At 42.6% G+C, this 15,223-nt stretch overlaps 1 protein-coding gene across 5 annotated transcripts in view; it reads left to right on the top strand.

The window, feature by feature from the left end:
- Positions 1-15,223, top strand: part of lrch2 (leucine-rich repeats and calponin homology (CH) domain containing 2) — an 81,481-nt gene that overhangs the window by 46,279 nt on the left and 19,979 nt on the right. For 4 of the 5 annotated variants that reach the window (XM_031572066.2, XM_031572070.2, XM_031572068.2 and 1 more), the window contains exons 10-13: positions 1,839-1,906; positions 6,675-6,779; positions 7,706-7,774; positions 9,313-9,372. In XM_031572066.2, coding sequence (XP_031427926.1) covers positions 1,839-1,906; positions 6,675-6,779; positions 7,706-7,774; positions 9,313-9,372 — 302 coding nt within the window. The remainder of the gene's footprint in view (positions 1-1,838; positions 1,907-6,674; positions 6,780-7,705; positions 7,775-9,312; positions 9,373-15,223) is intronic. The other variant, XM_031572069.2, reaches the window with a different exon arrangement.

The following is a 15,223-nucleotide window of genomic DNA, read 5'->3' on the forward strand; positions in this document are numbered from 1 at the left end:
GAAATGTGGCCAGATGTTTGTATGTAAGCATACAGTATCCCTGACAGTACAGTCTGAGCTTTTAAATTTAGTTTGACATGTTCGGCATATTATTCACAAGCCTGGGCAACAATGCCTGGGGGGGAAATCTCTGTCACAGGTTTATTTAAGGAATGTCTTCATGGTGATTTGATAGTATTTTTTGATAGTGATGTCACCACTCAACACCTGGGTGCCTGAAAGTCTGTTGGGAGCCATTGAAATGTGTGTGTACCTGAGAGCAATAATAATATACAAAAAGGTGCAATTGAAATGTTTGTGTACCTGAGAGCAACAATAACATACAAAAAGGTGCAATTGAGATGTGTGTGTACCTGAGAGCAACAATAACATACAAAAAGGTGCAATTGAAATGTTTGTGTATCTGTGTCATGATCTCTAAGCCATGACAAAAAGCTGTGAGGACAGTTTTAAGTTCAGCAAAAAAACATTAATGTATTATTACAACAGCTCCCAAACCAAAGCATAACAAAACAAACGTAACTCAATCCAAAAGATGAGCAGGGTCGTCAGCCAAGTCAATCAGTGTGAGGTGCATGCATGGGTGAGAACGATAGTGTTGTGAGGTGCGTGTTTGCATGTGAAAAGAAACCAAAGCAGTGGGGAGAAAGGAAGCTCCCCTGATTCAGGAGATGGCGGATGTTATAGGCCCGTGGAGACGCCGGGCCCAGGTGTAGTCACTTTCCACTAACGGCCTGCTGTTAGTGGAATGTTATTGTAGTTGAATTTTCCTCGACTCGTCACATTTTAAGTCACTCAGCGGATGTATCCAGCAAATTGCAAATATATATTTTCATCAGTATTTTGCTCCCCACCTATGGACCCCATGACCTTCTATTGCTTTGGTTTAACTGGTGCAAAAACATACTAACAACGACGAAGTCTCACAGCGATCCAAGACAGCACACATACTGATAAAATATCAAATTGCCAGGACCCATAGGCAAAGACCCGATTGCAGACCAAGTGAGGTGAAGTCAGGGTTTATTAGTGAGCAGTTCAATCAGAAGGCAAAAAATCTGGTCAAGGTCAAAAATCCAAAGTAGCAACAAGACTTTTTAAGCAGTCACAGAAGTCAAACTGGCATATAGATCTACACAGAACCAGCAGAGTCAGAATACCAAACTACAATTCTTAGGTTACACAAAGAGACTCAGAAAACCAGAGGATAGAAACAATATATTGTATTCTGCCAAGAGGGGAACTAAACAGGGCAGACAGGTCATTGGACAGAAACAATGAGAGGCAGGTAGAATCAGTACAGTACAGAAAATTAGCGGCACCAGAAGCACATGGCAGACAATATACAAAATGGCCAGCAGGGCGACCAAAAGTCACTATTCAGAATGTACTACTGACAGAAATGCCCAATACATGTCATGCTAGTCACTTTGGATAAAATAAAGTGATAATTCTCTAATGAAGCAGTCTATAAAATGCAGACTGAATTCATGAAATCTAAATCAAAATGTTCTGAACCTAAAATGATGATTGACAGGCACCAGTGTGTTTGTATGTGTTTGTAGAAAAGATGCTAGAAGACTTCTAGTTGCAAGATACAAATGGTCTTTCTTCATCTGCTCAAAATATTTATTTACATTTATTAATTTAGCAGACACTTTTATCCTCTAGATTGCTGATATACATTTTGGATTGCATGTGTGCTCTTGAGGTCACAAACCCATGACTTTGGTGTTGTTAACACATTCTTGCTCAACCAATCAAGCTACAGGAACACATACACACATTTACAAATATGTGTGTGATCTTTTAAATTTACATATATTTTTCCCTTACAGGAACTTGAAAAGGTTCTCAACAAATCACACCAAATCAAAGACAAAGAGAACTGGAAGGAGGAGTCAGGGTAAGTTGGCAGGGGAATTTCAAGACTCTGTACAAGTTGTAACAAAAGACGATAGTTTTAAGTTTCTGTACACTGGAAAAAAAAGTCCACGGGGTGCATAGTGCATAGCCTAAGCGGCCAGTAAGAACGATGGAATGAGGTGTATTTATCTCTTTCACCTGTGTACGCATAGTGAGAAGTGATATGCGGTGATATTAAGTGTTCTTATTACAACATACTTACTCTTCATACTTTGTTGCAGCAGGTACTGGGTTATAGAACACAATGTTCCGCAGGAAACTTTTAAGAGATAATTAGATTTAATATACCTCAGAAAACTACCTGGCAGCAGTAGGTTTACCTTGAGATATAAACACAAGTAATTGTTTAATAATTGAGCAATCATCCTTGGCTGGCAGCATGGTAACAGCTACACAAAATGTAGCAACAGTCAGTATCTAGGGGTGTCAGCAAAACAGAAAACAAAAGCCAAATGCCGTCGGAGAGGAAGAGAGAGCCCCAGGCAGAGTGGAGAGCAGACCTCTTATCCCCCTGCCAGTCAGGACGAAATCCAACACACCTGTGCACCAATTCACCTACTGCAGAGAGACAGAGGGAAAGAGCACAGGAACACAAGGTGGGCAGCCCAGGGAAGGCCAGACAGGGCCGTAACAATGGTGTAATCAGTGTTTAACTTGGCAGTCAAGAGAAACTATGCACGGTTCATAAAAAAATGCAGCTGTTCAGACATTTAGGTCTTGCTGGGGGGCAGGGAGGGGAAAGAACATAAACGTGTGTCTCACCAGACGCTGGTGGCAGTCCATCTAGTTGTAAAGCATTTTTATGGTCATTTACAGTCATTTTTTATGGGAAGTAGGCAGAAAAATGCTCACCGCAACCTTTAGGTTGTCTCTTTATCATAGAGGACATTTAGACTGCTGGCGTGCAATGGAAATGTCAGGCAGGTTAAAACCTGTAGCAGGAGCAAAGTTGTGACGCGAACAGATGAAGGCAGAGGGCTGATATCAGGATGCCAAACCAGTCAGTTCATGAAAAAGGCCTTGTGCAAGACCAGGCTTAACCAGGAGTGTTTGGATGTACATGGATGCAGTCCTTTATGACAGTGTTTCCCAAACCTTTTTCTCTCACTATTTACTATGGTGGCACAAATCGCACAGTGCACTATCGTGACATGGTAGTCACAAAGTGAGTTGTTGCTGTGTATTGGGCATAGGCCTATTGGCTACTTACTTCCATGTGAAACATGGGCTTGTTTGGGTGCTCATAATCAATCAATCAATTCAATCTTATATAGCGCTTCTCTAAATACCCGAAGTCGCTTTACAGAGTCTAGAGTCCAATAGTCATTCATACACAGTCATACCGGTGGTGGTAAGCTACATCAGTAGCCACAGCTGCCCTGGGGCAGACTGACAGAAGTGTGGCTGCCAATCAGCGCCTACTTCCCCTCCGACCACCACCAACATTCATTCATATTCATACAATGCAATGCATGTCTTTATGATGGTGGGGGAAACCGGATTACCCGGAGTAAACCCACGCAGGCACGGGGAGAACATGCAAACATGCATGTTGAGAATGCAGGGATTCGGGCTGGTTCTGATGAGAGGCAAACCTGGAGTTCTCTTGATCCACGGCCCTCTCTCTCTTTTCAAAATACTTGAAAAGCTGAGCTCACACAAGCACGTTGTAGAACAGGGAAGCAAGATTGCAACTGTTCTGTGTGCGATGATTGGAGACTCATTGGCTGTGCTTAACCAAAAACGATCTAAGGGGCTGTCATTGAAGAGCATGTTCATACTACGGTCCTCCCTCATTTCAATGAGCTGTTCTTGCATTTGCAATGATAGGCTTCTCGCTGGGGTGGTTTCTTTGAATGGGTCACGGACTCTTCAGTCGAGGCTGAGGGAAAACAGAAGGCAATTTTCTTCAGTCGTTTTTAAAGGTTGAGAGATAACGTCACACAAACCAAACTGAGGCCCAGTGATAGCATGCTCTTTGTGAATGAGGGGAAACATATCAAGTTTCCCCTTTGCAACATGCTCTCATCACAGGTTGAGTTTGGAACTGAATTCTCAGAGTTTGTCAGTGCTCGTTGGGATGTTTTCATTTCAACCCTGTATGCGCATGTTTAGCTCATTCAGATGTGGGAAAACTTCAGCCATGGTCGCCAGTTTTGCGCAGCAGGGGGCAACAGTGGACAACAGGTAGACCATGCATCATTGAAGAAGCCAGGCCACCTGTGGAGCATTAATCATTTAGGAAACCACTTAAACCCCTCTGGGCCAAGTGCTTGATCTTGAACTCTCTACATGTTTTGTGATGGTGCTATTTTGAGTCTGTCTTTTTTAGTATTAGTACCCTGTGTCTTTTGAGTTCCGTGAGCCTTCTTTCATAATATGACGAAGCTGGAGATTTTTGTCGGTTAAGTTTAGTTTTCTGACGCCATTCTGCAAGTGGATCTACCTTCTTTGAGAGCAAGTCACAGCAGTCCATCAGCACACAACTGTGCATAGTTTGCCTTTTTTGTGTTTAGAAAGTGTTGTAATTCTCTTAATTCCTAGACGTGAGACAAAACTTTGCAACAGGAGGGCCACAGTATCTGTGCACCCATTTCCTTGCATAAGAGAGCGAACAGGCAGCACTTCAAAGGTCTTGCATTAATGACGTTGACTGTGTGCACCTCACCATCCAGCTACAGTGCACATTTTCCAGTCTCTTTCATTTTCCACAACACCGTCTATGTTCTGCAGACATATCTTCAATGCGTCTGATAATTTAATTGTTAAGTTTTGATATTTGTCTTGCAGTATCTGGGCCTGTCATTGTCCTCATAATAGCTTTGCACCCAGGCAGGATTAAAGATATGACCACTGTGAGAGTTCTTGGATTTAGCCACCTGCTCTGTAACTCAATAGCTAGCTTCTAAAGCTTTTTCAGAAACGGTAGTACTTTTTTTTATCATGAAATGTGTTTGTTTGTCAGTTTAACTTTTCAAACTAATGAAACATTCAACGCTCTTGTTTGTTCAGTTTTTCACAGTTTTTCCCCACAAACAAGGCACAATGGAATCAGAGCAGAGGAATCTCCGGTGACCATGAACCCATAGCTCAAGTATTGATCATTGTATTGATCATTGTATTGACTGTTGCCCCCCATTTTAATTTTCTTTTTCTGTTCAGTGCTACAAGAGGGGGATGAGTCAGGTTCATGGTCAGGTGCATGTTCACATCCTTTTTAAGAAATTCTCCATTTTCTTTCTATGCCTTTTGGCTCTATAGCATGGCAGGTACACTTTGTGTGGGCTCTGCCCTCTAACAGCTCCGCTACTACCAGTCCCCTTGCTGCACTGCAGCCCAGTGAAGAATATTCATATCCCACCCCTCCAGAGTGAGGCTGCTATGCTTAAGGGCCACTGGCAATCACTTCCGTCAAACTTCAGCTTTGTGAAGAGACTTAATATGGCAATGGAGAACATTGATGAATCCTGGAGTTCTATGCCAGCCACCCTGGTGGTCCTGGCAAGAGGATGTGACACATGCCCTGGGTGGTTTCTTTAGGGGCTCCACCAGCAATGCCAATCTGCCCACAGGCACACCCACGAAGCTTTGGAGAAGAGCCAGAATATGGGCTATGTGCTGCTCTCCCTCTCCTAGTCAGAGAATGAGTCAATGAGAATGTGCCACTGGGGGAGGTGCTCAGCAATGCACTCGAAGCAGAAGACGATGTGCTGGAGCTCGGCGGTCCTTCACCTTGGTCTGTATCATCTCAGTGGGAGCCACCAGAATTGAAGGACAACTCTCTGGCTCTGAGGTGAAGCTGCCTGAGTCTACCCTACTGCCAATGACAGACCCAGACGAGCCCCTTGAATTCGACACCTACGCCAGAGCTTGCCCCTGTTGACTTTTCCTGTGTTCCAGGAATTTCGAACAGAGCTTCTGGTAACCCCCTTGTAAAGGTTTCCCTTCCAGTCGCCTAATATGGATTTTTCCTGTGGCACACCTGGGCAGCTCTTACTGCACACCAGTGGGTTGCTGCACACAGTTTGGGAAACAAAGCTCTATGACTCTGCTTTGTTTAAATGGAATTCTAATATTCTAATCTAATTTCTGTGAAATTCATCGAATCCCTGGGCTGTCTGTCCAGTGTGTGCTCTCGAATAACTCCGGTGTTGATACACAGTGAGTGTAAGTGGCTGGGACCAAGCCAAACATTATTCCGGCCAATCAACACATTGCTTCACGATACATGTTCAACAACCCGAGCAACAGCAGGCTTCTGACCATAGTAAGCACGATCAACCATGATAAACTCAACCATGATAAAAAATAAAAGCAATAAACTCTGTTCTGTGGGGACAGCGCAACGTTTCCAGGTCTCGCTCTGTCTTTGTTTAGTGAGAGATGCGTTGTTATAGTGAATATGCTTATTCACCTTTCTCAGTAGCCATCCTCTATTCTTAAGAAAGCCTTTTCGATTGTGTAACGTTATAAAAAAATACTGATTCATATCCCGGCGAAAGAGTTATTATGCAACTGTGCATCAGTGACAAGCATACGCTCTAACTAATACAAGATAATTTGAATGACACTGATGGAAGATTTCCTGTGCAGGAGGGGACCCAGGAATTGGATTGAGAACCTTTGGTCGACAGTATAATCCTTCCCTAGCACCATTAGCTGGTTATTATACTGTTAGGTGTTTTTGATGTATGTGTGTTCTTGTGTTTGATGTGTGTGTGTGTGTTTGATTGTATTTGTCCGTGTAGCTCAGAGAAAGAGCAACTTGCTGAGGAAGAGGAGGACGAACTGAAGGAAGTGCTGGATCTAAGGAAGATCGCAGTTCAGCTGCTACAGCAAGAGCAGCAGAACAGGTTAGAGTTGTCACAGACACACACACGCATACACACACACACACACACACACACACACACACACACACACACACACACACACACACACAGACACACAGACACACAGACACAGACACACACACACACACACACACACACACAGATACACACGCACATACAGACACACACACGCATACACACACACACACACACACAGACACACAGACACACAAACACAGACACACACACACACACACACACAGATACACACACACATACAGACACACACACACACACACACACACACACACACACACACACACACACACTCAAAAAGCAAGTAACAAGAACAGAAGGCTAATTTCTCACAACGACTTCTTGATTGTATCTGTGTACACATTTAGTACATATGTAACAGTATGTATATATATTACAGCTCAGTGAGTGTTCAGCCAGTCCTCTTGTTGTGGTTTTCCTGCCTGATTCCATGAATGGTCCTTTGCAAAAGGCCTTTTAAAAGAAATACACTGGAAATGTTCATGTTTATTTTGGGATGTTTGGGGTTGTTCGCATCCACGGAAAACAACTGGTTCCACGGAACCTCATTATCCTCCTTCCTGGAATCATTCAGTCATCTCTGGGTACAATTAATCTCAGGTGGCCAGATGTAATTTGAAGTATTTGTGTTATGGATATTACGGTATGCATAACACCAAAACTCAAGTGCCCAAGTGTTGGTGCCAAACATATGGCCCCAAGACACTGACTCTTTTCTTCCCTTCTTTCTCCTCTGACTATTCTCCTCCCTCTTTTTTTCCACTAACAATTGTCACTCTTTTCCCCCCTTCTTTTCCTCTTTTTTTCCATCTTCCTGCATTACTTCCTGCGTACTCCTATTCCTTGGACCTGATTGGTGCTCATATGACACGTGACCCACTCCACCCCAGACGGCGGTCCTTAATTTGTAGAGCTGAGAGCCTTATCCATCGCAGGAGGGCAGCAGGCCGAGCTCACAGGTAGTGACAGAGAGAAAGAGAATGAGAGTGTGAGAGAGACAGAAAGAATGAAAGAGAGACAGAAAATGAGAGTGTAAGAGAGACAGAAAGCCTGAAAGAGAGACAGAGAATGCGGAAATATGAGAGTGTGAGAGAGACAGAGAGAATGAAAGAGAGACAGAGAAAGCAGAAATCTGAGAGAATGAGAGAGAGCAAACGAGTCTCCTGCATGGTCTTAATTTACAGCCTCACCCTTCCCCTCTCTGCCATCACAAAATCAAAAGCAGTTAGGAAACTCTACTCATTGATAGATCTGATTTATGTGAATCATAGTAGGTCATTAAAGTTCAGGAGTGAGGGAGACAAATGTGCTGTTGGGACTGAACGCAGCTGCGGACTGTTTGGAGTTGCGGGGGTGGAAGTAAACACATCGGGCCAAATTTATGAGGGATCATTAGCCTGTTTTTCTGGTCAACATCGAAGCCTTACACACTTATTAAACATAACGTGTACGCACACAGCTAAACAGTGACAATGAGGACAATTTACGAACCATGATCATCACCCATTTAGCTGTCCTCATCTAACTTGGCTAATCGCACAATGATCGAGTGTTCAAAATGAATCCCCTGCTGCATGCCCTTATTCTATTGGTCGACCTGTATGTTGCGGCATTTCAAAGTGCATATTGTATGAATACAGTTTGAGGTCTAGACTGCTGATGAAACGTCCGAAAAAATACGGAGTGACATTTTCACTTTAGAAATGTAATAATTTATACATTTTATGATTTTATACATTTTATAGGGTTCAGGAACCAGATAAATTATTGTTTTGAATGCCCACGGGTAATAATGTTCTTTTATCTCCTCATAAGCAAACTCCAAGATCCATTTTGCCAGATACCCAGACAACTGCATTAGACGTCTAAACCTTTTCATTAATTTAATTATAAGTGACTAACATTAGACGTCTAAACCTTTTCATTAATTTAATCATAAGTGTCTAACATTAGACGTCTAAACCTTTTCATTCATTTAATCATGGATACCTCTTGGATAATCACCCTTTGTAATTTGGTAATTCATTTTTAACACCTGATCCTCATGCAATTAGCCAAGTTAGACGCACCTACGAGAAAAACACCCATTGTATATTTGGCCTATTATGTTTAATGGGACCTGTGAGGTGGGATTGAAGGAGCCAGCATGGTGGAATTCAGGAACCAGAACTAAGGCTATGAGGAATAGAACCAAGGCTATGGCTATGAGGAATAGAACCAAGGCTATGAGGAATAGAACCAAGGTTATGAGGAATAGAACCAAAGCTATGAGGAATAGAACCAAAGCTATGAAGAATAGAACCACGGCTATGAGGAATAGAACCAAGGCTATGAGGAATAGAACCAAGGCTATGAGGAATAAAATAGATGGTGATAGGGCAATGAGTTAGGATGAGGGCTGACTTGACTTGACCGTGGGTGGGTGTGTGTGTGTGTGTGTGTGTGTGTGTGTGTGTGTGTGTGTGTGTGTGTGTGTCTGTGTGGGTGTGTTTTACAGATTTCTTAGTCATTCTGGAGGGAGCAGCAAACAGAGGTCACCTTCTCAAGCAGTCCGGAGGTATGATTTACACACACACATGCACACACACGCACACACAGCCACACACATGTAGGTGAAATTGGTACCAGCCTCACATGGGAGTACCAGACTATGTAGGTAACTTACCCTGTGAGCAGGAGCCGGGTGAATGTGGGTGCAATTGTGTGTAAATTGTGATACCGTCTTTGCGAGGGCCACCAAGACACACTGGTGCTGTCCTTGCAACAGCAACAATATGTTGGTAATCTCACCCGATTGGACAGGCATCAACCATTCAACACAAAGGCAGATCAATTAAGTTGAACACCTAGGGGGCGCCACACAAAGTGTAGTGTCCTCCACGTGGTCAAAATAATGATAATCCACAAATCAGTCTCGTTAAATATATCAGTCTCATAAAATATATTATACTATCAATTTTGAACTCTGATTAATAATTAAATGAATAACTACAACCAAAGTTACCTTACTAATAGTATGGTTGAAGGTCATTAGAATTCTGAATAGAAGAGGTTGGCAATGTCCATTCTTGTGTAACATTAAATAAACCAGCGTGTGAAAGACCGCTCACGCCGGCCATCTCACGATGTGGGATGTAGGCTTCTGGATCGTGGTTGCAGGTAGTCAGGAGAACACACAGCGCAGGAGACAGTGGCTTTCTCATAAAAATACAGCTGTATATTTATTTACAACTCAAACCCCAAAACATATATACACAAACCAAGGGACTTGAACCCCAAAATCATAAGCACATACACCAGGGTAATCCCAACCCCCAAACAAAGAAACATACTCTGAACAAAACTAAAGCTATTAAAACAGACAAGGTCCAACTGTGTCGCACAGGTTTCGTCTAGGACCTTGTCTCAGCTTCTTGCAGCCTGTTCAGTCTGTCTCTCGAACCACAATGTGTGCGCCTTTTAAGAGTGGCAGCACCAGGGGCTAATTTAGCCCAATCAGTCCCAATTGGACCTATCCACAGGTGCAGGGGAACAAAGTGAGAAGGGGGAGGGACTTCACCTTTTCACACAGCGTATATAAATCAAAGTATTTATTTACACAATGATAAGAAATAACACACAATATGTAATCTAGCTAAATGTAACTAACCAATGAATTGAAGGAATGTGGGGATGTGTGTGTGTGTGTGTGTGTGTAAGCCGGTGGGCTCGGGGTTGCGCTGTTAGGAGCGCGCCAGAACGAATGTGTGTGTGTGTTCCTTTGTCTGATCACCGTAGTTCCGCGTGCATGTGTGTGCACGTACGCGAACATACATGTGATGTGAACAAGGGCGAGCCTATATGCAGCGCGAAGTTCGAGTATTCTCTTCGCGTGTGTGGCTATGTGAAGGCCAATGTATATGTAATCGTGCGCGATTAAGATGCCATGTTAGAAAAGAGGGAAATGGGCTTCCGGTTTGGAACATGTAGGAGCAAGACGTGCGAATGAGAGTCTCCTGATAATCTGATCACATTTACCTTAAAACTCCTGCTTTAATTCAATTTTGCGTCAAGTTAACGGTTTTTATAACATATAATTTTCATTTGTCATCTTTTTTTTTCTTTTACTACCGGAACATGCCGTCTACTCAGAAGAACAAAGACTCACAAACTAAAAGGTCTACACTAAGTAGCAAGGTAGCTAGCATGGCGACTGCTGCTAGCACTGATGACCTTGCCATGATGTTGGCTAAAGAAATGGTAAAGCAACGCGAATATTTCAAAGAGGACATGGCCGAATTGATTGAATCGTCTCTGGCGCCTATCCAGGCATCTATAGCGACTTTTCATGAAACTATGGACACACTGGGAAAACGAGTAACTTCGGTGGAGATAATCACAGGCGACAACTTTGAAGCCCTGGCTAAAGCTGAGAAAGCCATCACTGACCTACAAGCTATGAATGCTACGTTGGTTGACCGCATGGAGGATATGGAGAACCGATCAAGGAGGGCGAATCTTCGCATTATAAATGTGCCAGAGGCTAGCGATACCAAAGACATGGTGACACACGTCTCCACACTTCTGAAGGACGTCATGGGAGCCAATTTAATACATTGGCCTGAACTGGACCGTGCGCATAGGATTCTGATACCGAAGCCTAAAAATGGCCAGCCACCTAGACCCATCATTGTCGCCTTCCACAGGTATCAAGACCGCGAGCGAGCTCTGCGTTGGGCAAGGCAAAACAACGTAGTGTACCAGGGAAATACACTGAGATTTTACCCTGACCTTAGTGCTGGGCTCTCCAGGAAACGCGCTGCCTTCAAGAACGTCAAGGGGGCTCTCTATCAGAAGGGAATCCAATTCAGGCTTCTCTACCCTGCGCGCCTACGAGTGACCTATGGAGAGGAAACTTTGATGTTCGAGACGCCAGCCGATGCCGAAGCCTTCTACTCCCAACGAGTGCAGGGGAGCTAGGACCAGCACAACATCCATCTAGCCACACCGGGTAAACTGTTGCCTAATGCCTAATAACTGTGAGACTGTTCATACGGACTGGATTTATGGTTTCAGTAAGGCATGTTCCAGTGGACTATGGTATGTTAAGTTTTCATGATCACAAAAAATTGTAAATGTAGCCGTTTGGAAACGTAGGAGTTTTTTTTTTTTTTTTTTTTTTTTCAACATTCAGGAGCTCTGATGAGCAAGACGATAGAGAGTGAAAGTGTGTTGTCGGAAGCATCTAGATAAGGGGGGATTCCTGCGTGCTGCTAGTTTAGCAGAGATAGGAGGGTTTGGGTATGTTGGGGGTAACTGGGTAGACTGGACAGGGGTTCTTTTTGAATGTGAATTTTGTGGACTTTATCTTATTTCACCGCAGACTTTTATTTTGTTTGAGAGAGGCATGACGCGCATTTTTTGTTTAGAACCGGACATGAATACTGCTTGTAATTCTGAACAGGGTAGCTATGGCTGATAGTTTGAAGGCTACTAGTGGGGGGTCGGCTGTCAAATTCATATCGTGGAATGTTAAAGGGCTTAATGGCCCCGTTAAAAGAGGTAGAATATTTTCTCATCTTAGGAATCTGAAAACGGATATTGCATTTCTCCAGGAGACACACTTGCGTAACTTAGATCAACTACGTTTAAAAAAGCAGTGGGTGGGACAAATATTTCATTCTAGCTTTAATACCAGAGCAAGAGGTACAGCAATTATAATACATAAAAGAATTCAGTTTATTCCATCTAACTGTATATCTGATCCACAGGGCCGTTATGTCATAGTTTTCTGGGCAACTTTTTCATGTACCAGTTTTTATTGGTGAATCTGTATGCTCCTAATTGGGATGATGCAGGATTTGTTCAGAGGCTTGTATGTCAGTTACCGGACTTTAATGATCATATGTTGATTCTAGGGGAGATTTTAATTGTGTTATGGATCCAAGCCTGGACAGGTCAAACCCTAAAAGTACATACACTCTCTAAAATGGCAAGTCAATTTTCAGAATTTTTTGGCCATGCGGCATGTGTGGACCCTTGGCGCTATTTGAATCCGGGTGGTAAAGCATTTTCTTTTTTTTCCCATGTGCACCATTCATATTCTAGAATTGATTACTTTTTTATTGATAAAAAAATGTTGAGCTCCTTAGAAAAGGTAGAAATATTCGGCATTTGTAGAATCAGACCATGCCCCCATATTAATGGATCTTTTTTTCCATCTCAACCACACTGTCGCCCTCAGTGGCGATTTAACAACGCACTGCTGTCAGATACAATGTTTTGCAATCTCACCTCTATAGCCATCAACACTTTTCTAGAAACAAACACATCACCCTCTGTATCACCATCATTGCTTTGGGAAACTCTTAAAGCTTATCTCAGGGGAGAAATAATAGCTTACTCCTCTCATCGCAACAGAGAAAGGAAGAGACAAAAGCAAAAGTTAATTAAAGATATATCTGAGGTAGGTATTCCACGTCTCCTAATCCATCCCTTTATAAAGAGAGAATTGAACTACAAACCCAGTACAATTTAATCTCTACCTCTGAAACAGAACGACTCATTATAAGGTCACGGGGGTCACACTATGAGCACGGGGAAAAAGCAGGGCGACTTCTAGCACATCAACTTAAATTTAAATCAGCATCACAGATTATATCACAAATAGAAGAGACAACTGGGGAAATCACAACAGACCCTCTAAAAATAAATGATGCCTTTAAAAAATATTATTTTGATTTATACAGTTCAGAGTCACTTAAGGATACATCACTATTTCAAAACTTTTTAAAAAACTTAGAAGTCCCTACCCTGTCTTCTGACCAAAGACAACATCTAAACGAGCCACTGGAGCTTGAAAAGGTTAAGTATGCCATCTCTGCCATGCAGAGCGGGAAGGTTTGTGGGCCGGATGGCTTTTCCATAGACTTTTATAAAAAGTTATCTGATAAATTAGCTCCTCTGCTATTGGATATGTTCAACCACTCATGGTCACAGGGAAGATTGCCAGACTCCCTTAATGAAGCATCCATAATACTTTTGCTGAAGCCGGGTAGGGATGCATCCAAATGTGGCTCATACCGACCAGTGTCACTTTTAAACACTGATATTAAAATACTCTCAAAATTATTGGCTACAAGATTGGAGACACCCTTACCAGGTTTATATCAACCGACCAAACAGGTTTTTGTTAAGGGACGGCATTTATTTTCTAATATAAGGCGCCTTATGAATGTGTTGTATGGTCCCTCATCTAATGTTTCCCCAGAAGTTGTGGTTTCATTGGATGCAGAGAAAGCTTTTGACCGGTGGAGTGGGATTTTCTCTTTTTTGTTTTTGAAGAAATTTGGCTTTGGTGAAGCTTTTATCCGGTGGATCCAACTTCTGTATTTTTCCCCTCAAGCTGCAGTAATCACTAATCAAATGCGCTCCCAAAGTTTTCCTCTGTCTAGAGGTACCAGACAGGGTTGCCCATTGAGTCCCTATTATTCACTCTAGCAATAGAGCCACTCTCCCTTTCTTGAAGTCAACACCGCTCAATGCAGGGTATTAGAAGGTGGGGATCAGAAGTTAAGCTATCCTTGTATGCAGATGATATGTTGCTTTACATATCAGATCCACTGCAGTGTATCAATAAAATCATTTTCAGTACTACACTCTTTTGGAAAGGTTTCAGGATACAGACTCAACTTATCAAAAAAGTGAATGTTTACCCAGTAAATAATTAGCAATGCAAATCCCAGAGCAGGCCCTGCCATTTCATATCTCAAGATCAGGTTTTAAATATTTGGGCATTACATAACTTCTTCATTTAAAAACCTCTTTGATGGAAACTTTGCCCCACTCATTGCTAAGCTTGAATCGGATTTGCGGAGATGGGATGTTTTACATCTGACCTTGGCAGGCAGAGTAAATTGTGTTAAAATGAATATTTTGCCAAGATTTCTATTTTTATTTCAATGTGTTTCCTATTTATTTAACAAAATCATTTTTCTGCCAAATTGACAAACTGATTTCAGGATTCATACTGGAGCGGTAAGAACCCCAGAATTTGTAAAGAGTTCCTCCAACGTCCAGAACAGGAGGGGGATTGGCACTGCCAAACTTTAGAGGTTACTATTGGGCAGCAAATGTCCACAAAATAACAACACTGGATGCAATCCCCAGGTACGGACTGGTGTGAGCTGGAGGGCAGGTCATGCATGTCATCCTCCCTACAAGCTCTGGCTTCATCTAATCTTCCCCATTAAGATCTCAACAATTTACATCAATCCAGTGGTCATTTCCACTTTCAAAATATGGTCTCAGTTGAGGAGACACACTAATTTAAAGGACACTCTCTTGATTCACCACCCCACTGTGTAACAATCACAACTTTATACCAGCCAAACTAGATACAAACCTTTGTTGTGTGGCAGAGAAAAGGG

Source organism: Clupea harengus, chromosome 8 (genome assembly GCF_900700415.2).
Source record: "Clupea harengus chromosome 8, Ch_v2.0.2, whole genome shotgun sequence".
In the NCBI taxonomy this organism is placed as follows: domain Eukaryota; kingdom Metazoa; phylum Chordata; class Actinopteri; order Clupeiformes; family Clupeidae; genus Clupea; species Clupea harengus.